The 20,075-nt window shown below is 35.3% G+C and overlaps 2 protein-coding genes across 3 annotated transcripts; one reads left to right on the top strand and one right to left on the bottom strand.

Moving 5' to 3' along the window:
* The first annotated feature begins 2,962 nt into the window (after positions 1-2,962).
* gpx7 (glutathione peroxidase 7) lies at positions 2,963-8,004 on the top strand. The gene is made up of 3 exons (XM_030087238.1): positions 2,963-3,203; positions 5,629-5,890; positions 7,761-8,004. Exons 1-3 carry the CDS (start codon positions 3,021-3,023, stop codon positions 7,928-7,930), a joined length of 615 nt encoding a protein of 204 aa, XP_029943098.1. The 5' UTR covers positions 2,963-3,020; the 3' UTR covers positions 7,931-8,004.
* Positions 8,005-10,573: 2,569 nt separating this feature from the next.
* On the bottom strand, positions 10,574-19,349 carry LOC115385272 (urokinase plasminogen activator surface receptor-like). Of its 2 annotated transcripts, XM_030087249.1 has the most exons (9): positions 19,223-19,349; positions 17,715-17,834; positions 17,464-17,631; positions 16,473-16,586; positions 15,210-15,359; positions 14,164-14,271; positions 12,827-13,102; positions 11,583-11,964; positions 10,574-11,522 (listed from the first exon to the last, which is right to left on the bottom strand). In XM_030087249.1, the coding sequence occupies exons 1-9, from the start codon at positions 19,266-19,268 to the stop codon at positions 11,474-11,476; spliced, it is 1,413 nt and encodes a 470-aa protein (XP_029943109.1). In that variant the 5' UTR covers positions 19,269-19,349; the 3' UTR covers positions 10,574-11,473. The 2 variants fall into 2 exon arrangements, with proteins under 2 accessions (XP_029943109.1, XP_029943108.1); XM_030087248.1 differs by having other exon boundaries at positions 10,574-11,964.
* Positions 19,350-20,075: the final 726 nt, after the last annotated feature.

Genomic DNA, 20,075 nt, shown 5'->3' with positions numbered 1-20,075 from the left:
TAGGTGCGTTCGACATGAGAAAGCCAGAGGCAGACCTTTAAGACTTTTGAGCCGCCCCGCCCAGATGTGGCCCGGCGTCACTGATACGTCGGACCTACGTAGGGCATCGAAAACTCGCGAGACCCAAACGAGATCGGTCACAGAGGTAGCCGCGTGAGCTGCTCGAGAGCAACTCACCGCGGCTACCTGGCCCACCTCTCTGTTTCATACAGGCAGGGGATTGGACCCCAGCCCACTCGTCATCAATTTGATGACAACGCGCTTTATTTGCATAAATAAACACCCAGTCCCGGCTCCAGCCCAGTGTAGAGGGGGGAGGGGGGGGGCAGCGGCGGCGAAAAAGTAACGGAGCAACACAAAGACAGAATCCACAGATCAGAGGCCTGTTCTACTGTGTCCAACAACATATGATCATTAATCACATTGGTAAAAAGCACAAATAGTAATAAAACAAATGATAAAATAGCCAGCCCTCACCTTTAGTAGAGCTGGAGTCTCCACTTTTTTTTTTTTTTTTTTTTTAATTTTGAATAGCGCAACACTTCATATTGATTTGATCAAGCCAGTGGAGTTTGCTGTTGTTTTTTAAGCACAAAATAGACTGAAAACTGTATTTATTAATTTTTTGGACTGAGGGGGCGAGGCAGTCTGCCCCCCTTGATGCCTGGTCGCACTTGCAGCAGCAGGCACGCTTCACATGACAGAAGCCAAAACGTAACTTAAAATTATTTTGTTTTTTTTAAATTGTATTCATTTCAGTTAACTGAATATGAATTAACACAATGTGACACACAAAAGAAATTATGAATTCTTTTGTTTTTGATAAGAAAAACAAAATTACCCCTCTGACAGCCAGGGGGGGCAAGGAGGCACAGGCGGGGGGGGGGGGCATTGCCACCCCGGACGACGGGCCTGTAAACACCCCCCACAGTAGAGTCATGAGAAACACCAACATGGAGAACATAGGGTTGTCCGACTTGGAGGCAGACTTATAACTCCGCCCCACGGCTGCGTCGTCTACTTCGTCTAGCTCCGTCTACCTCTGGCTTTGCCATCGTGAACGCACCTAATGTGTATTGTTATACGTCCCGCCCATGTGACGTCACGTGGCCAATTTAAAATAAAACAAAAACGGAAAAAATGAATGGAAAATTTTAAAAATTTAAAAAAAAAATGAAAAATTTAATAAAATGAGATGAAAATTTAAAAAAAATTAAATTTAATTGGAAATAAATAAATAAATGTGTATTGTTATAGGTCCCGCCCATGTGATGTCACGTGGCCATTTAAAAAAAAAAAAAACGGAAAAAAATAAATGAATATGAAAAAAAATGAAAATTGAAATGAAATAAAATTAATATAGAAAAAAATAAACATAAATGGAAATAAATAAAAGTATGTTATTATAGGTCCCGCCCATGTGATGTCATGGAATGAAACTATACTTTTAAATAAAATTAAAATAAAATTTATAAAAATTGTAAATTAAGTATAAAAAAGATTAAAAAAAAATACAAATGAATTAAAAATGGAAAAAATAAAAGGAAAATGAAAAAAAAGAAAATACAATCTGTCATCTTTTTTGAAATGTTTTTGTACATTTTCATCTCATATTTTGTATTTATTTATTTATTTATTTATTTATATATTTATTTATTGAAATGAAACAAAATGAAAATAGAAACAAATAAATTAACGAATAAACGTATATTATTATAGGTCCAGCCAATGTGACGTCACGGCTACGAAGAAATTAAAATTTAAATAAAAGTGAAAGAAAATTTAAGGGAAAAAAAGTGAATAAACCAAGAATAAATAAAATAGAAAGAAATTAAAATACATTAAAATTGAAAGAATAAAAAGACAATGAAAAATAATTTCTAATAATTCCAATAATTAGTCTGTTTTAAATATTTCTTGTACATCTTGACCTATTTATTTATTTTTAATTTATTTTTGTTATATTAATATGTTTGGACTGTATAGCTAACTAAAAAAGAAAAAAAACATTTTATTTCTCTAGTCTACATTTAAATATATTTTTGTTAAATTCATTGTAATGCTTATATTTTATTTTGGATATTTTTCTTACTCTTTTTAATTAAAATTAATACAATTAATTAAAATTAAATAAAATTAATCATTGATTTGTTTGATGTGATGTCATTTCATTTTATTTGTGTGATTAATTTCTTCATACGTTAAATCAGTTCTTATTATACTTTTAATTTTATTATGCACATTGTATATTTTTTCCTTATTTTTTTTATACATATTTATTGCGATTATTTATTTTTTGTATTTATGTTTATGTTTGCTTTGTCAATGACACAAAACAATATAAAAATGTTAGTAGTTATGCAATTAATTACTTGTTTTATTGTGATAAATTTGACATAGATTTTTTTTTATTATTTTGTTTTAGTGGGTTATTTTGTCATTTTTTTTGTTTATTGAGTAATTTGTTTATTTGTTTGAAAAAATATTTTAACTTTTCTTCTATATATTTTATTATTATTATTATTATTATTTTTATTATTATTTTTATTATTATTATTATTATTATTATTATTATTACAAATTTATCAGTTCTGCTTGTTATTTTTGTTTATTTTTTTCTAGATTTGTATTTATTTATTTATTTATTTCCTCAATCATGTTGAAATCAATTAGAAATAATAATAATAATAATAATAATAATAATAATATTTGCACAATTTGTGTGTTACTTATTATATTTTAATTATTTTATTTATATTTTAATCTTTTTCTAGATTTGTATTTATTATTATATATATTTATTGTGAAAAAATAGACCTTTTTTTTTTATTTGAAAGTGAGGATTTCACAATAAAAGTCGAGCAGTTGTAAATTCTACAAACAAAACAGTCCGGTTCTTCATTTTCCCAGCGGGTGCTTTTATTGTGAAGGTCCCCCGCTCCTCCTTCCTCCTCCTCCAGCCTCCGGTCCTCCTCTCCCTCCTCCCGGGGTCTCGTCTCGTCTTCTCCGCCGGGTGAACGATGCTCCGGCCCGGCCGGCTCCCGCGGCGGCGCCCGGCCTCCTCCGGCGTCTCTCTCATCCTCGGGACTCTCCTGCTGCTCCACGCCGCGCTCGGCGCGCTCGGCCGCGGCCGCGACGCCTACAGCTTCCGGGCGGTGAACAGCCGCGGGAAGCTCGTGTCGCTGGAGAAGTACCGCGGCTCGGTGAGACCAGAGAGGGGGGGGGGGGAGGCGGCCGACGTGGCGAGAGCGGCCCGGTACTCCCGGAGGAGCTGACGTTCTGAATGGAGGCTAATGGAGATGCTAACATATTGAATGGAAGCTAATGGAGATGCTAACAGTTAGAATGGAGGCTAATGGAGATGCTAACAATATGAATGGAGGCTAATGGAGATGCTAACAGTTAGAATGGAGGCTAATGGAGATGCTAACAGTTAGAATGGAGGCTAATGGAGATGCTAACAATATGAATGGAGGCTAATGGAGATGCTAACAATATGAATGGAGGCTAATGGAGATGCTAACATTTTGAATGGAGATGCTAACAGTTTGAATGGAGGCTAATGGAGATGCTAACATTTTGAATGGAGGCTAATGGAGATGCTAACATTTTGAATGGAGATGCTAACAGTTTGAATGGAGGCTAATGGAGATGCTAACGTTTTGAATGGAGGCTAATAGCGATGCTAACAGTATGATTGGGGATGCTAACAGTTTGAATGGAGGCTAACGGAGATGCTAACAGTTTGAATGGAGGCTAATGGAGATGCTAACGTTTTGAATGGGGGCTAATGGAGATGCTAACGATTTGAATGGAGATGCTAACAATTTGAATGGAGGCTAAAGGGATGCTAACAGTTAGAATGGAGGCTAATGGAGATGCTAACGGCTAAGTGCACTGGCGAATGGAGCTAACAAGCTAACAGACGGTTTTGATGATGTCATCAGCGACGTTGCGCTAAGCTAACATACTAACCGCTGTTTCAGTTGTGGTTTTCAGTTTAATTATGCTAAGCTAACATGCTAACAATGGTGTTAGAGTGCTAAGCTGGCATGCTAGCATGTGTTCTGATGATGTAAAGTGTAACATGCTGTGCTAACATTGCTAACAGTGGTTTCATTATGCTAGGCTAACACCCCGATGGATGCTATCGTCATGCCGATGCTAACTTTAGCATGCTAACACCCCCCCCCCTCCCCAGGTCTCCCTCCTGGTGACGGCGGCTAGCGTTAGCCTGATGGCCAACGACCCGGGTGGATTGGAGGCTAACGGAGATGCTAACGGCTAACAAACACTGGTGAATGGAGACTGAGCTAACATGCTAACAACTTCTTTCATTTACTAATTGTGACACGCTATGCTAAGCTAACATGCTAAAACTGCTTTAAAGTGCTAATTTTTAATTGTATGCTAAGCTAACATGCTAAAAACCGTTATTATGCTAAGCTAAAATGCCAATAACTGTTATTATGCTAAGCTAACATGCTAAAAACTTCTTCAGTATGCTGTTCTTTTAAAGTTATGCTAAGCTAACATGCTAAAAACATCTTTGACAGGCTAATTTTACATACTATGCTAAGCTACCATGCTAATCACTATTATTATGCTAAGCTAACATGTTAGAACCTTTTGTATGATGCTAATTTGTCATATTACATGAAGCGAGCCTGAATTATGCTAAGCTAACATGCTAAAAACATCTGTGATAGGCTAATTTCACATAATATGCTAAGCTACCATGCTAATCACTGTTATTATGCTAAGCTAACATGCTAAAAGCATCTGTGATATGTAAATTATGCCATGTTATGCTAAGCTAACATGCTAATAACTGTTATTATGCTAAGCTGGCCTGCATTATGCTAAGCTAACCTGCTAAAAACTGGTGTTATGCTAAGCTAACATGCTAAAGACCTTTAGTAATATGCTAATTTCGCATATGTTAAGCTAACATAAGATATGCTAACATGTGTACAGGCGCCATAGTGCTAAGCTAACATGCTAATAACTAAAACATGCTAATTAGTACACTAAGCTAACAGGCTAACAGCTTAATCAATATGCTAATTGGTGACTTTATGGTAAGCTAACATGTTAAAAGTTATGAGTAAGATATGCTAACGTGTACAGGTTCCATAATTCTAAGCTAACATACTAATAACTAAAATATGCTAATTAGTACACTATGCTAACAGACTAACAGCTTAATTAATATGCTAATTGGTGAGTTTATGGTAAGCTAACATGCTAAAAGTCATGAGTAACATATGCTAACATGTGTACAGGCGCCATAATGCTAAGCTAACATGCTAATAACTAAAACATGCTAATTAGTACGCTAAGCTAACAGGCTAACAGCTCAATTAATATGCCAATTGGTGACTTTATGGTAAGCTAACATGCTAAAAGTTATAAATAAAATATGCTAGCATGTATATATCTACTATCATGCTAAGCTAATATGCTAATAAGTAAATAAATGCAAAAAACTACGCCAAGCTAACATGCTACCAGCTGCTTTAAAGAGCTTTTAAGCTCAATCTAAGCTAAGCTAGCTTAAAAAACCTGTAATTATGTGAAGTTAGCATGCTAATCAATGCTAACGCTAGCACGCTAACTCCCTCGCAGGTCTCCCTGGTGGTGAACGTGGCTAGCGAGTGCGGCTACACCGACGCGCACTACCGCGGCCTGCAGCAGCTGCAGCGGGACTTTGGCCCCGCCCACTTCAGCGTGCTGGCCTTCCCCTGCAACCAGTTCGGCGCCCAGGAGCCAGGCAGCGACCGCGAGATCGACGCCTTCGCCCGGCAGACCTACGGCGCCTCCTTCCCCATCTTCAGCAAGATCGCCGTGGCGGGGAGTGGAGCCAACAACCTCTACAAGTACCTGGCGGGTGAGGGCGCTAGCTAGGGGGCTAGCTAAGGGGTTAGCAAGGAGATAGCCAGGCTAGCAAGGGGTTAGCCAGGCTAACAAGAGTGCTAGCGAGAAGATAGCAAGGCGAGCAAAGGGTTAGCAAGGCTAGCATGGTGGGATAGCAAGGCTAGCAAGGTGTTAACAAGGCTAGCAAGAGTGCTAGTAAGAAGATAGCAAGGCTAGCAAGGCTTTACAAGGCTAGCATGGTGGGATAGCAAGGCTAGCAAGGGGTTAACAAGGCTAGCAAGAGTGCTAGCAAGAACATAGCAAGGCCAACAAGTCGTTAGCAAGGCTGGCATGGTTGGGATAGCAAGGCTAGCAAGACTGCTAGTAAGGCTAGGAAGGGTTTAGCAAGGCTAGCAAGAGTGCTAGCAAGGCTAGCAAGAAGATAGAAAGGCTAGCAAGGGGTTGGCAAGGCTAGCAAGGGGTTAGCCAGGCTAGCATGGTGGGATAACAAGGCTAGCAAAGGGTTAGCAAGGCTAGCAAGAGTGCTAGCAAGAAGATAGCAAGGCTAGCAAGGGGCTAGCAAGGCTAGCTAACGGATTAGCAATTAGATAGCAGGGCTAGCAAGGAGATAAGGTTAGCAAGATGTTAGCAAGGCTAGCAAGGGGTTAGCCAAGCTAGCATGGTGGGATAGCAAGGCTAGCAAGAGTGTTAGCAAGGCTAGCAAGGGGTTAGCAATTAGATAACAGGGCTAGCAAGGAGATAACAAGGTTAGCAAGATGTTAGCAAGGCTAGCAAGAAGATAGAAAGGCTAGCAAGGGGTTAGCAAGGCTACCAAGGCTAGCTAATGGGTTAGCAATTAGATAACAGGGCTAGCAAGGAGATAAGGATAGCAAGATGTTAGCAAGGCTAGCAAGAGTGCTAGCAAGAAGATAGCAAGGCTAGCAAGGGGTTAGCCAGGCTAGCAAGGGGTTAGCAATTAGATAACAGGGCTAGCAAGGAGATAACAAGGTTAGCAAGATGTTAGCGAGGCTAGCAAGGGGTTAGCAAGGCTAGCAAGGTGGCTAGCAATGGGTTAGCAAGGGAATAGCAAGGCTAGCAAGGGGCTAGCTAAGGGGTTAGCAAGGAGATAACAAGGCTAGCAAGGAGACAGCAAGACTAGCAAGGGGTTAGCAAGGCTAGCATGGCTAGCTAATGGGTTAGCAATTAAATAACAGGGCTAGCAAAGAGATAACAAGGTTAGCAAGATGTTAGCAAGGCTAGCATGGTGGGATAGCAAGGCTAGCAAGAGTGCTAGCAAGGCGAGCAAGGAGTTAGCAAGGGTGGCAAGATGCTAAAGAGAGCGAGCAGAGCTTGCAGCAGGCTAAAGGGGGCGATCAAGACTAGCATAGATAGCTGTTTGCTACTAGCGTTAGCCATGCTAAATCTTAACCTCTGCTATTTGCGATCCTGACTCCGCCTCCTCCCTCTTGTCTCCACCCCCTCCTCCCTCCTGACCCCGCCCCCTCCTCCCTTGGCTCCTCCTCCTCTTTACTGACCCCTCCCCTCCTGGCCCTGCCCTCTAATCCTCTCTTGACCCCGCCCCTTCTCCCCATGGCTCCGCCCTCCTCCCTCCTGACCCTCCCCTCTTTCCTCCTGACACCGCCCCTTCATCATTCCTGTCCCCTCCCTCTCATTCCACTGACCCCGCCCCCTCCTCCCTCCTGGCCCCGCCCCCTCCTCCCTCCTTCCTCCTGACCCCGCCCCCTCCTCCTCCCTCCCTCCCTCCTCCTGACCCCGCCCCCTCCTCCTCCTCCCTCCCTCCCTCCTCCTGTCCCCGCCCCCCCCCCCCTCCCTCCCTCCCTCCCTCCTCCTGGCCCCGCCCCCTCCTCTCTCCTCCTGGCCCCGCCCCCCCCCCCTCTTTCCAGAGGCGTCCGGCTCGGAGCCCGACTGGAACTTCTGGAAGTACCTGGTGGACGAGGACGGCCGCGTGGTCCGGGCGGCGGGGCCCCGCGTCCCCGTGGAGGAGCTGCGCGGCGCCGTGGCCGCCATGGTGCGGCGGCTCATCCTCAAGAAGAAGAAGAAGGACGAGCTGTGACGCTCGCCGCCAGCGCTAGTGCTGTTTATTGTGCTTTTTTTTATACAGGATGTTTTTTTTTCAATAAAAACATTGAGAATCGAGAGTGTTTTTGCGTCGTTAGCATGCTAGCGCAGCATGCTCATGCTAGCATGAGCGTTTAGCTGGTTTCGAAATTCGCAAGAAGAGCTAATTATGGTTCAAGGTTAGCTGAAATTAAAAAAAAAAAGTTAGCTAATGTTAGCTAACAATGGCTAACACTTAGCTATAATTAGCTGAAATTGGTAAAAATGTGGCTAGCATTAGCTAAAAATTTCTATTTATTTTTAAAAATGAGCTGAAACTGTGAAAAGGTTAGCTAACGTTAGCTAAAATAGCTAATTATGCTTCAAAATTAGCTGAAATTTTGAAAAAGTGAGCTAATGTTAGCTAAAAATGGCTAACACTTACCTTATTATTAGCTAAACTTGGTAAAATGTTTAGCTAAAATTGGTAAAATGTAGCTAATATTTCTAACAGTTTAGCTAGCATTGGTAAAATTGTAGCTAGCATTAGCTAAAAATTGCTAATTATGGTAAAAATGAGCTTATAAACTGTAAAAAGTTTAGCTAACGTTAGCAAAAATAGCTATTTATGGTTCAAAATTAGCTGAAATTTAAAAAACTTAGCTCACGTTAGCTAAAAATGGTTAACACTTACCTAAAATTAGCCGAAATTGATAAAAAATTTGCTAACATTGTTAAAAATGTAGCTAGGATGGGTAAAAATGTAGCTACCTTTGGTAAAAATGTAGCTAGCATAAACTAAAAATTGCTAATTATGTTTGAAAATGAGCTTAAAGTGTAAAAAGGTTAGATAACGTTAGCAAAAATAGCTGATTATGGTTCAAAATTAGCTGAAATTGAAAAAAGTTAGCTAACATTAGCTAAAAATTAGGGATGTGCGAGTACCGATACCAGGTATCGGTATCGGGCCGATACTGGCCTTATTTCAAGGTATCGGGTACTCGTGAAGGCTACCGATGCCAGCCGCCGATACTCACGGCAAGAAAACCCCACGCGTAGTAAGCCCTCCTCACCAGCAGTTGGCGGTAGTGCAACCAAATGGGATGCAAGCTGCCGACAAACATGAAGGAGGAAGAAGCTCCTCTCTGGAGCGCTGACAGGCGCAGGGCTACACTGCAGCGGGTTGACTTCTCCATGAGTCTCATCCAGAGCAGAGACAACAGGATGAATCCAGAACGGCTGCTCGTCTCACCAAAACTCCGCCGGTGTGGAAATTCTTTTATACAAGTGAAAACGAGCCGAGCTTTGCAGAATGCTAACTCTGCAATGCTAAAATTGCTAAAGGAGGTGCGCGATGTTGTTCATGTACCACTAGTAATTTGTTTAAACACCTCAGGGCGAAGCTTGTGGACGAGAGTCTGACGCTGTTGTGCTGGAAAAAAGAAAACTCCGGCAGCAACTCGACGGCAAACTCTGCAGAAGACCGAGAAACTGAAGAGCAGAGATCCGAGAGCAGCACAAATAACACGAGCAACTCTTTAAACTCAGGGGTTTTTCTATCTTTGACTTTAGTTCATAAAAAAATCATTAAAATTAGTACATTTAAAAACCTTAGTTTATGTAAAGTGTAAAACTCAGAGAAAACTGTTTTATCTTGCACTTAATTTCATTTAAATAAGTGCAAACTCAGAGTTGCTTGTTTTATTTTTCAGACTATTATTTTGGACTTAAACGTAGTGGCTGGGCTGCCTTTTTATTGGAAATAAAATTCATTTTCAAAAATAATCTCATTGCATTATTTTACATTTTATGTATATAAAGTATCGGTATGCAAGTATCGGTATCGGTGAGTACTGAAGATGAAGTACTCGTACTTGGTATCGGTCTGAAAAAAAGTGGTATCGCACATCCCTACTAAAAATTACAAACATTTGCCTAAAATTCGCCAAAATTGGTAAAAAAAATTTGCTAACATTGTTAAAAATGTAGCTAGCATGTGTAAAAATGTAGCTAGCATTAGCTAAAAATGGCTGATTTGTGGTAAAAACGAGCTTAAACTGTAATAAAGTTAGCTAACGTTAGCAAAAATAGCTAATTATGCTTTAAAATTAGCTGAATTTTAAAAAAGTTAGCTAATGTTAGCTAACAATGGCTAACACCTATAATTAGCTGAAATTGGTAAAAAAAAATGGCTAACATTGTTAAAAATGTAGCTAGCATGGGTAAAAATTAAGCTAGCATTACCAAAAATAGCTAACTATGCTTCAAAATTAGCTGAAATTTAAAAAACTTAGCTAACGTTAGCTAAAAATGGCTAAGACTTACCTATAATTGGCTAAGCTTGGTAAAAAAATTGCTAACATTCGTCAAAAATTTAGCTAGCGTTGGTAAAAATCAAGCTACCTTTGTTAAACTTTAGCTAGCATTGGTATAAATGTAGCTAGCATTAGCTAAAAACTGCTAAATCCGTTTGAAAACGAGCTAAAGCTGCTAGCATTAGCCAATAGCAGGTGCACGGGCTTCACAGCAGATCTCACAAACATCCGCCCGGCACGTCACGACACATCCGGACATTTATACATCCGATGTCCAAACAGCTGTTTGTGGCCGTACTTCCTGTTGCTACGTGATGCAGAGACAGAGGAGGCGGGGCTTGTTATGCAGACGAGCTTTATTGAGTTGAAATCAGAGCGAGGCTAACATGCTAACAGCGCTAACTCCCCGAGCGAATAATAAATAACAGAGCGCATGAGGCTAGCTTAGCATTGTGACGCGCGCGGCATGCTGTGTAGGTTAGCGTAGTTGCTATAGCTAGCAACCGCTAACATGTTGCTAAATTGAACATAATTGGGCTGCAGTGAAGCTAATTTTGGCTAATGTTAGCTAACAACAGCTACTCATGGTCTAAATTTAGCTAAAAATGTCAAAAAGTTAGCAAAAATGTGTTACAAATGGCTGATTATGTTCCAATGTTAGCTAAAATTAGTTACAAAATTTGCTAATGCTAGCTAAAAAAAGTTCAAACTTTGGTAAAATACCTAAAAAAAATGGCTAATTATGGTTCAAATTCAGCTGAAATTGCAAAAACCTTGCTAGCATTAGCTAAAAATTGCTAATTATGGTTAAAAATGGGCTTAAACTGTAAAACGGTTAGCTAACATTAGCAAAAATAGCTAATTATGCTTCAAAATTAGCTGAAATTTAAAAAATTTAGCTAATGTTAGCTAAAAATGGCTAACACTTACCTAAACTTCGCTGAAATTGGTAAAAATTTAGTCAACATTGGTATAAATGTAGCTAGCATTCGTAAAAAAATATGCTAACATTGGTATAAATGTAGCTAGCATTAGCTAAAAACTGCTAAATACGTTTGAAAACGAGCTAAAACTGCTAGCATTAGCCAATAGCAGGCGCACGGGCTTCACAGCAGATCTCACAAACATCCGCCCGGCACGTCACGACGCATCCAGACATTTATACATCCGATATAAAAACACGAAAACCCATATTTGAAGTGCTATTCGTTGACATTTGACGCCACTTCCTGTGTGGCTCTCCCTCACCACAGCGCCGCCTGCTGGAGCATGAGCTGCACGTAGACCAGCAGCTGCTGGCAGAGCAGCAGCAGCGGCTGCAGCAGCAGCTGCTGGTCGCTGGGACACTGCAGCAGGAAGAGCTGCAGCTGCTGCAGGTAGAGCAGCAGCTGCTGCACCAGGAAGAGCATCTGCTGGGCCACCGCGTCCTTGGCCCCGCCCCCGAGGAAGGGGTCCTCCAAGGGGTCGGAGGTCGGGAAGAAGCCGTCGCCGAAGTCGCTGTCGTCGTCCTCCTCCGAGGAGGAGGAGGTGGAGGAAGTGGGCGGGGACATGGTGGTGGTGGGCGGGGCCTCGGTGGGGCGGTCGGGGTCGTTGCAGGTAAGACCCTCGCAGCAGGAGAGCGGCTCCATCAGCTCGGTGTCGGACAGCAGGAAGGGCGCGGCGGCGGAGCCGGGGGCCTCGCAGACCGACGCCGAGGCGCAGCCCAGGAGGGTGTTCACGCTGCCCGACACGTTGCCTGAAGGAAAAGGAGAAAAAAAAACAAAACGTGTTATTTTATTTTGTATTACGTATTAGGAAGTGGCCAACTTCATGCCTGACCAAAAAAAATAAATAAATACATGTAATATAAGAGAGATTTTTTTGCTGCTCCAAAATCATGCCTGATTAAAAAAGATTTTTTTTTTTTTTTTTTGAGTGAGCTGCCCCAAAATTGTGCCTGACTAAAATAAAATTCAATAGTATTTTTGTTATTTATTTATTTATTTTTGGAGTGGGCTGCCCCAAAATAATGCCTGACAAAAAAATAAATTACAACAATTTGTGACTTTTTTGTTTTTTTTTTAGTGGGCTGCCCCAAAATTGTGCCTGATTATTGTTTTTTTTTTTTATTGGCTGCCAGAAAATTGTGCCTGATTATTATTTTGTTTTTTACTGGGCTGCCCCAAAATTGTGCCTGAATAAAATAAACACTGATTGTATGTTTTTATTTAAAAAAAAATGATGCTGTTTTTTAGTGGGCTGCCCCAAAAATGTGCCTGATTATTTTTTTCTTTTTTTTTAGTGGGCTGCCCAAAATTGTGCCTGACTAAAATAAAAGCTGATTGTATTTTTTTTTATTTAAAAAAATGCTGCTTTTTTAAGTGGGCTGCCCCAAAAATGCGCCTGATTTATTTATTTTTTTTTTTTTTACTGGGCTGCCCAAAATTGTGCCTGATTAAAAAATTTTTTTTTTTTTTTTTTTTAGTGGGCTGCCCCAAAATTGTGCCTGACGAAAAAAAAAAAAATATATATATATATATAGTATTTTTTTGTTGTTTGAGGGGGCTGTCCCAAAATTGTGCCTGACCAAAATAAAAAAAAAAAAAAAATTAACTGACCGATGGCGGAGAAGCAGCGGTCCTCGATGCCCTGGCACTGGATCAGGAAGTTGCAGATGGACGTCCCGGGGAAGCAGATGCTGCAAAACATCCCGTTGTTGGTCCCCGCCGCCGGCGCGGCCAGCGTGTCGTTGTTGCAGTTGTCGCCGCGGCAACACTTAAGGTTGGCTCCGCCGGCCGTGCCGCCGGACTCGATGGCCAGCTCCACCACGGTGTCGACGGGGCGGTCGGCCGGGCAGACGGACGGCGGGCCGCAGCCGCGGTAGACACGCCCGCCTGGGAGGAAGACGTACATGAATGAGAGGGGGCGGGGCTTAGCTGAGCTAGCTTCAAAGATTTTAAGAATAGTAATACTAATACTAATAATAATAATATTAATAATAATAATAATAATAATGGCAATAAGAACAATAATAGTAATTAAAAAGTAAAATAAATACAGAAAAAATAAAAAAATAAAAAAAAAATTATAAATTATGTTTCATTTTTGTTTACAAATATTTAAATAATAAAGTGTAGTAATAATAATAACAATAACATAATAATAATAATAATAATAATAACAATAATAATAATAGTAATAATAATAATGGCTATAAGAACAATAATAGTAATTAAAAAATAAAATAAATACAGAAAAAAAAAATAAAAAGAATAATTTTAAATTCTGCTTCATTTTTGTTTACAAATATTTAAATAATTAAGTGTAGTAATAATAATAACAATAATAACAATAATAATAATAATAATAATAATAATAATAATAATAATTACTATTATATATGTATATATATATATATATATATATGATAATGGCTATAAGAACAATAATAGTAATAAAAAATAAAATAAAAACAGAAAAAAATTAAAAAATAATTTAAAAAATTAATTTTAAATTGTGTTTCATAAATGTTAATATTTATTTACAAATATTTAAATAATACAGTGTAATAATGATGATAATAATAATAATAATAATAATAATAATAATAATAATAATAATAATAAGGGATTAAACAAAATAAAAATAAATAAATAAATAAATAAATAAATAAATAAATAAATAAATAAATAAATAAATAAATAAATAAATAAATAAAGTAAAAAGTAATAAGAGAGTAAGAGAAAAAAAATTACATATGAAAATGTATATTATCAAGGATCTGAGCAAAAAAAAACTATAATGATAACAATAGTAATAAAAATAGGGGATAAAAAGTAAAAATATAGATAAATAAACAAATAAAAAAAATGAAAAAATAAATCAAACAATAGTCATAAAAGCAAAAATTAAAAAATAATAATAATAATAATCATAATAATAATAAAGGCTGTACCCAGGAAGGTGGCGGTGACGCACTGGTCGTCCGTCATGGGGCACTCGATCTCCGTGGTGGAGGCGCAGGTGGAGTCGGTGGTGTCGTTGCACATCAGGCAGCGACGTGCTGCACACACGGAGCATCCCGTTAAAACAACAATAATAAACATTAACAGTATAAATATACATTTGGGATGAAAAGTAACGTGAGGAAATGTCAAAACATGGAGGATAATAGCAGCGATTGGAAAATAGAATTTAAGACGGTAAAAATCATTGTGGAAAAAATATTGGATAAAAATATGAATAAAAATTAATTATAGAAAATGTATCGATTAAAAAAGAAAGAAGAAATAATAATAATAAAGTAATGAAAGGGTAATATAATAAAAAATAATATTACAAATAATAAATAATATGTTAACAAATGGATAAACATTATTATTGTTATAATTATTGATAATAATAATAATGTTTAAAAAATAAGACTAAATAATAAAATCTTAAAATAATTAAAAAACAACAAATAAAAAAAAATAATGATAATAATAATGAGAATATTAAAAAACTAATACGAAATATTACCATCTCAAAATATTTAAAAAACAATAAATAAATAAAGATAATATAAAAATGATAATAATAATAATAATAATGATGATAATGATAATAATAAGAATATTAAAAAACTAATATTAAATAATAAAATCTTAAAATAATTACAAAATAACAAATAAATGAAAAAATAACAATAATAATAATGCTAATAATCAAAATAATAATAAAACAATAAAACAAATAAAAAATAATAAGATCATAAAATAATGATTAAAAAAACAATAATGCTAATAATAAAAATAATAATAAAAATATAATGAAAAATTGATAAACGTGATTATCATTAATAATAATCATAATGATGAACAAATAAAAATAATAAATGTAATTAAATAGTGAATATAATAATAAAAATAAGAAATAAAAATATTGTAATTAAAAAAATTCAAAAATAAATGACAACAATAAAACAGATGTTAGTGAAGCTGATAAAAATGGCGTCCTGACCTTGCGGCTCGGGCGCCTCGCTGCACTCGGGCTCCTCGGCCACGGTGCCCAGCTTCTCCAGGAAGGGGACGCTCTCCAGCGCCGCGGCCGCCGAGCAAACGTCCTCCGTGCCGCAGCCCACCAGGGGCACGTACTCGCCGTGCACGAGCACTGGGGGGGCGACACGTTCACACTTTATTTGTCAGGGAGAATTCCAAGAAAAGTTGAAGAATAAAATCAAATAAAATAAATTGAATTAACAGAAATAATTAAATTAAATTAATAATTAAATATAAAATAAAATTCTATAAATAAAATATTGTAATAATAAATAAAAATGAAGAGTTAAATAAACGAATTGAAAAAAATAAAATACAAAATGACTAAAAAATAAATAAAAATGAAAAAATAAAAAGAAAGTAAAATGAAAAAAATAAATATAAAATGTCTAAAAATATATGTAAAACCAAATAGATAAAAAATAAATTAAAATAAATAAAATAAATACAAAATTTCTAAAAAAAAAATAAAAAAAATTGAATCGATAAAAAATATTTTAAAATAAATAAAATAAACATAAAATGCCAAACAATATATATAAAAAAATAAATATATTAAAATATAACGTAAAATAAATGAAAAAAATACAAAATAACAAAAGAAATGAATAGATAAAAAAAACATTAAAATAAAAATAAAATGTCTAAAAAATGAGCAAATGAATACATTAAAAATAAAGTAAATAAAATAAATATAAAATGTCCAAAAACTAAATAAAAAGGAATGGATAAAAAAAATAAATTAAAATAATTAAAATAAATTTAAAATGTCTGAAAACTAAATAAAAACGAATAGATAAAAAAAAAATAAAAAGAATTAAAATATATACAAAATGTCTTAAAAAAAATAAAAGAAATGAATAGATAAAAATAAAGTAAAATATATAAAATAAACATAAAATGTCGAAAAAATAAATCAAATACTAGTAAACGGTAGTGAAACTGAATAACCGAATTTGTAATGTAAATATAAATAAATAAATAAATAAATAAATAAACAAATAAATAAATAAAAATGAAAAAAAAATACAGAGGCCAAAGTTACTAATTTAATTAAATTAAAAAAAATGAATAAATAACTAAAACAAATGACCAAAATAAATTAAAGTTAGGAGTTACAATGAAGCAGTAATCGAAAGAAAAACTATTATTTTAATCTGAGTGAAGAAGTGTTCAAGCAGCTAGCAGCTAGCGGGCTAGCGGGCTAGCGGGCTAGCGAACTCACGCTGGCCCGTGAAGCAGGTGTCCTCGTCGCCGCGGCATTCCACCTCCAGGCAGTCCTCGCCCTCGCAGCTGGAGCAGATGCGGCGGTTCGGCTCGTGGCTCGAAAACTCAGGGACTGAAACCAGACCGGGAGGTTAGCTTGATGCTACGCTAATGCTATACCAGCATGTATATGTATATATATGTATATGTATATATATATATATATTTTTTTTTTTTTTTTTTTTTTTGGTTTTTCTTTAAGATTTCAATAAAAAACTTATCTGTTATTAAAGTTCATTCTGAAAAACGATCCAAAATTGTTTTAATAAAAATAATAATTAATGCAATAAATAAATAAATTTAATAATAATAAAAATATACAGTGGAAAAGTCAGAATAAGAAGTTATATCTATGAAGTGTATTAGTGCTTTAAATGCTTTTATTTTGGTACCTCAATAATATAAATGGTCAAAAAAAAATAATTACCAGAATGAGAAAATAATACATGAAAATATAACGGTAAATAAAAAGTCAATTTTTATTTTTGTACTTTTTTTACTTTCTCACCTGTTACTTTTTAATTTTTTTTTACTTTTTTGGTTTGAACGTTTTTATTTTAAATTTTTTTTATATTTCTACTTCTTCATTTTTTACTTTTTTTAACTTTTTGTTTTTAAATTAAATATAGAAAATAAATAGTGACGTAATATGTTATTAAATAGGTAAAATAAAGATCTACGATTTTTAACCATGTTTAAAAAAATCATCTTTACCTTCATAATTTACCTTTAATTTATTTACGATTCATAATTTTTTTTTTTTTTTCTTTTGCAACTTACTGTTATTTATAATGTTAAAACTTTTCTATAATAGTAAAAAAATTAAAATAAAAACTAAAAAAAATACAAATAAAAATAGACAAAATACAATAATAAGTAATATAACAAATAAAATAAATAAATAAAATGTAAAAAAAAATTAATGCAGCGTAACGATGCTGGTGACTCACAGGGCAGCTCCTCGTCGTTGCAGCCATTGCCCTGGCAACAGTAGACGTTGGCCAGCGCGTAGGCGTCGCCCACGCCGCCGGAGATCTGGCGTTGCCCCGTGGACGGGCACAGGTCCGCCCCCACGCAGTCCTTAAAGATCCGGGTCTTCTGGGTTCCGTCAATCTCCACTGAAAACAAGCTAGCGTTAGCGGCGGAAGCTAGCGGGAGGCCGCTTGTTTGTTTGTTTGTTTGTTTTTGTTTGTTTGCTTACAAATGGCGGAGGCCGTCAGGCACATCTTGCCCCAGGGGCAAACCACCTGGTCCTCCAGCTCGCAGTCCAGGTCGTTTGGGTCGTTGCAGCGTTTGCAGGAGCGCTGGTAGAACGCCGCCGCTGCAACAACAACAACAACAACAACAACAACAACACTTTAGTTTTTACTTTTTACTTTTTTAATTTGTACTTTTTCCTTCTTTTCCTTTTTTGCTGTTTTACTTGTTTTTGTTACATTTTTGCTTTTAACTTTTTTATTTAGGTACTTCTTTACGTTTGTAATTTCTACGTTTTTAAATTTTTACATTTTCCTTTTTCCCTTTTAACTTTTTTCCTTTTTTCCTTTTCTTACTTTAAATTTTTTACATTTTTGCTTTTAACTTTTTTACTTTGGTACATCTTAACTTTTGTACTTTCTAAGTTTTTAAATTTTTACATTTTCACTTTTCCCTTTTTTCCTTTTAACTTTTTTTTAAACTTTTTAACTTTTCTTATTTTAAATTTTTTACATTTTCCTTTTTCCCGTTTAACTTTTTTACTTTTTTACTTTTCTTACTTTAAATTTTTTACATTTTTGCTTTTAACATTTTTCCTTTGGCACGTCTTTACATTTGTAATTTCTACATTTTTAAATTTTTACATTTTCCTTTTTCCCGTTAAACTTTTTAATTTTTTAACTTTTCTTATTTTAATTTTTTGACATTTTTGCTTTTAACTTTTTTACTTTGGTACTTCTTTTCTTTTTTTAATTTTTCCTTTTTAGGTTTTTATTTTTTACGTTTTTTCTTTTTAATTTTTTACATTTTACATTTTTGCTTTTAACTTTTCAAAATTTGAATTAGTTTAAAATTTAAATTAAAAAAAAATTCTTTTCAGATGTGAAATTGCAAAAAAATTCAAAAGCTAGGATCCAATCGTTTCCTGTAATTGGTAAAAAAAAAAAAAAATAAAAAAAAAACGTTATTTTTGTCCAAGGCCCTTGTTGAAAAATCCATTAAAAAAAAAAAACAACAATGAATACAAAAAGTTTTTTTTTTAATCATGGAAAAAAACACAATTTTAATTTAAAGTTTCAAATTGAAACCTTTTTTTTTAATGATTTCTTTTTCATTTTCATTCGATTTTCTTTTGAAGTTGATTTGTATGTTTTGATGTTTTGAATTCATTTTAAAACTTAAAAAAAAACAACAACAAAGACAAAAACAACTTTTTTTTTGTCCTGGAAAAAAAAGAATTTTAATTTTAAATTTAAAACCCTTTTTTTCAATCGATTTCTTTTTCATTTTCATTCGATTTTCTTTTGAAATTTGAAATTTCTAATTCCATTTAGAACTAAAAAAAATAAAGTAATTGAAAGTAAATAAAGTGAGTAGTTTGAAAATACATTCAGAAAAAAATTAAAACTTAAATTAAGAAAATTCTAAATAAATATAAATATAAGGAAGTACATCCAAAAAAATCATAAAATGTTAAAAAAAAAAATTAAAAATTTTAAAAAAAGAGCGAACCTGTGGCGGAGAAAGCAAGGAGCGCGAGGAGCGTCAGGAACTTCATCGTCGGGCGTCGTAGAATCGCAGAAAGTCAGGACCGGAGTGGAACTCGTTCCCTTTTTGTAAGAATCCGGGCGCGGCGGATGGCGAAGATGCCTTGCCCAAGAGACGCGCCTGCTTCTTTTGTTCCCCCGGAACATTGTTCTTTGAACAAGAGGAGAAGAAAACATTCCGATCGGGGGTTAATTAACGGCGTTACGCAAAGAGAGCGGCGGCCGCGCCTCGCCGACTTGAAAAGGTCGGGACGGGTGAACAATGCCGGGGAACAATGAGGAAGAAGCTTCGCATAGTTCTGTTTCGAAAAAAAAAAAAAATTTAAAATAAATGAAAAAAATTCGAAAAAAAATTTTAAAAAGAAAGACAAATAATTTGGTGTGTAAGTGGAATACAATAGAAAAATAAAAAAGGGGGAAAATGATTGTAAATTGATGAAAAATAAATAAGTATAGAGGAAAAAATAGAAAAAAATGAAAAAAATTGAAAGACAAAATCAAGTAAAATAAACTAAAAAAATGTCAAAAATAAATAAAAAAGAAAATACAATATTCAAAAAAAATCAAGCGATAAGAAAATTTAAAAAATTGACAAAAAAGTACTAAAAAAGAAAATACAATATTTAAAAAAAATCAAATGAAAAATAAAAGTAAAAAAAAGACAAAAAAGTACTAAAAAAGAAAATACAATATTTAAAAAAAATCAAATGAAAAATGAAAGTAAAAAAAAGACAATAAAGACAAAAAAGAAAATGCAATATTTTTAAAAAAAATCAAGTGAAACAAAAAACTACAAAAAAAGACCAAAAAGAACTAAA

Source organism: Salarias fasciatus, unplaced genomic scaffold, assembly GCF_902148845.1.
Source record: "Salarias fasciatus unplaced genomic scaffold, fSalaFa1.1, whole genome shotgun sequence".
In the NCBI taxonomy this organism is placed as follows: domain Eukaryota; kingdom Metazoa; phylum Chordata; class Actinopteri; order Blenniiformes; family Blenniidae; genus Salarias; species Salarias fasciatus.
This window is presented reverse-complemented; position numbering and strand designations above follow the sequence as displayed.

Coding starts and splice junctions, on each gene's coding strand:
- gpx7 (XM_030087238.1), top strand. CDS start 3,021: ATGCTCCGGCCCGGCCGGCTCCCGCGGCGGCGCCCGGCCTCCTCCGGC. Junction 3,204..5,628: donor TGGAGAAGTACCGCGGCTCG/GTGAGACCAGAG, acceptor ACTCCCTCGCAG/GTCTCCCTGGTGGTGAACGT. Junction 5,891..7,760: donor CCTCTACAAGTACCTGGCGG/GTGAGGGCGCTA, acceptor CCCTCTTTCCAG/AGGCGTCCGGCTCGGAGCCC.
- LOC115385272 (XM_030087248.1), bottom strand. CDS start 19,268: ATGAAGTTCCTGACGCTCCTCGCGCTCCTTGCTTTCTCCGCCACAG. Junction 17,835..19,222: donor CCTTGCTTTCTCCGCCACAG/GTTCGCTCTTTT, acceptor TTGTTGTTGCAG/CGGCGGCGTTCTACCAGCGC. Junction 13,103..14,163: donor CGTCACCGCCACCTTCCTGG/GTACAGCCTTTA, acceptor TCTTCCTCCCAG/GCGGGCGTGTCTACCGCGGC.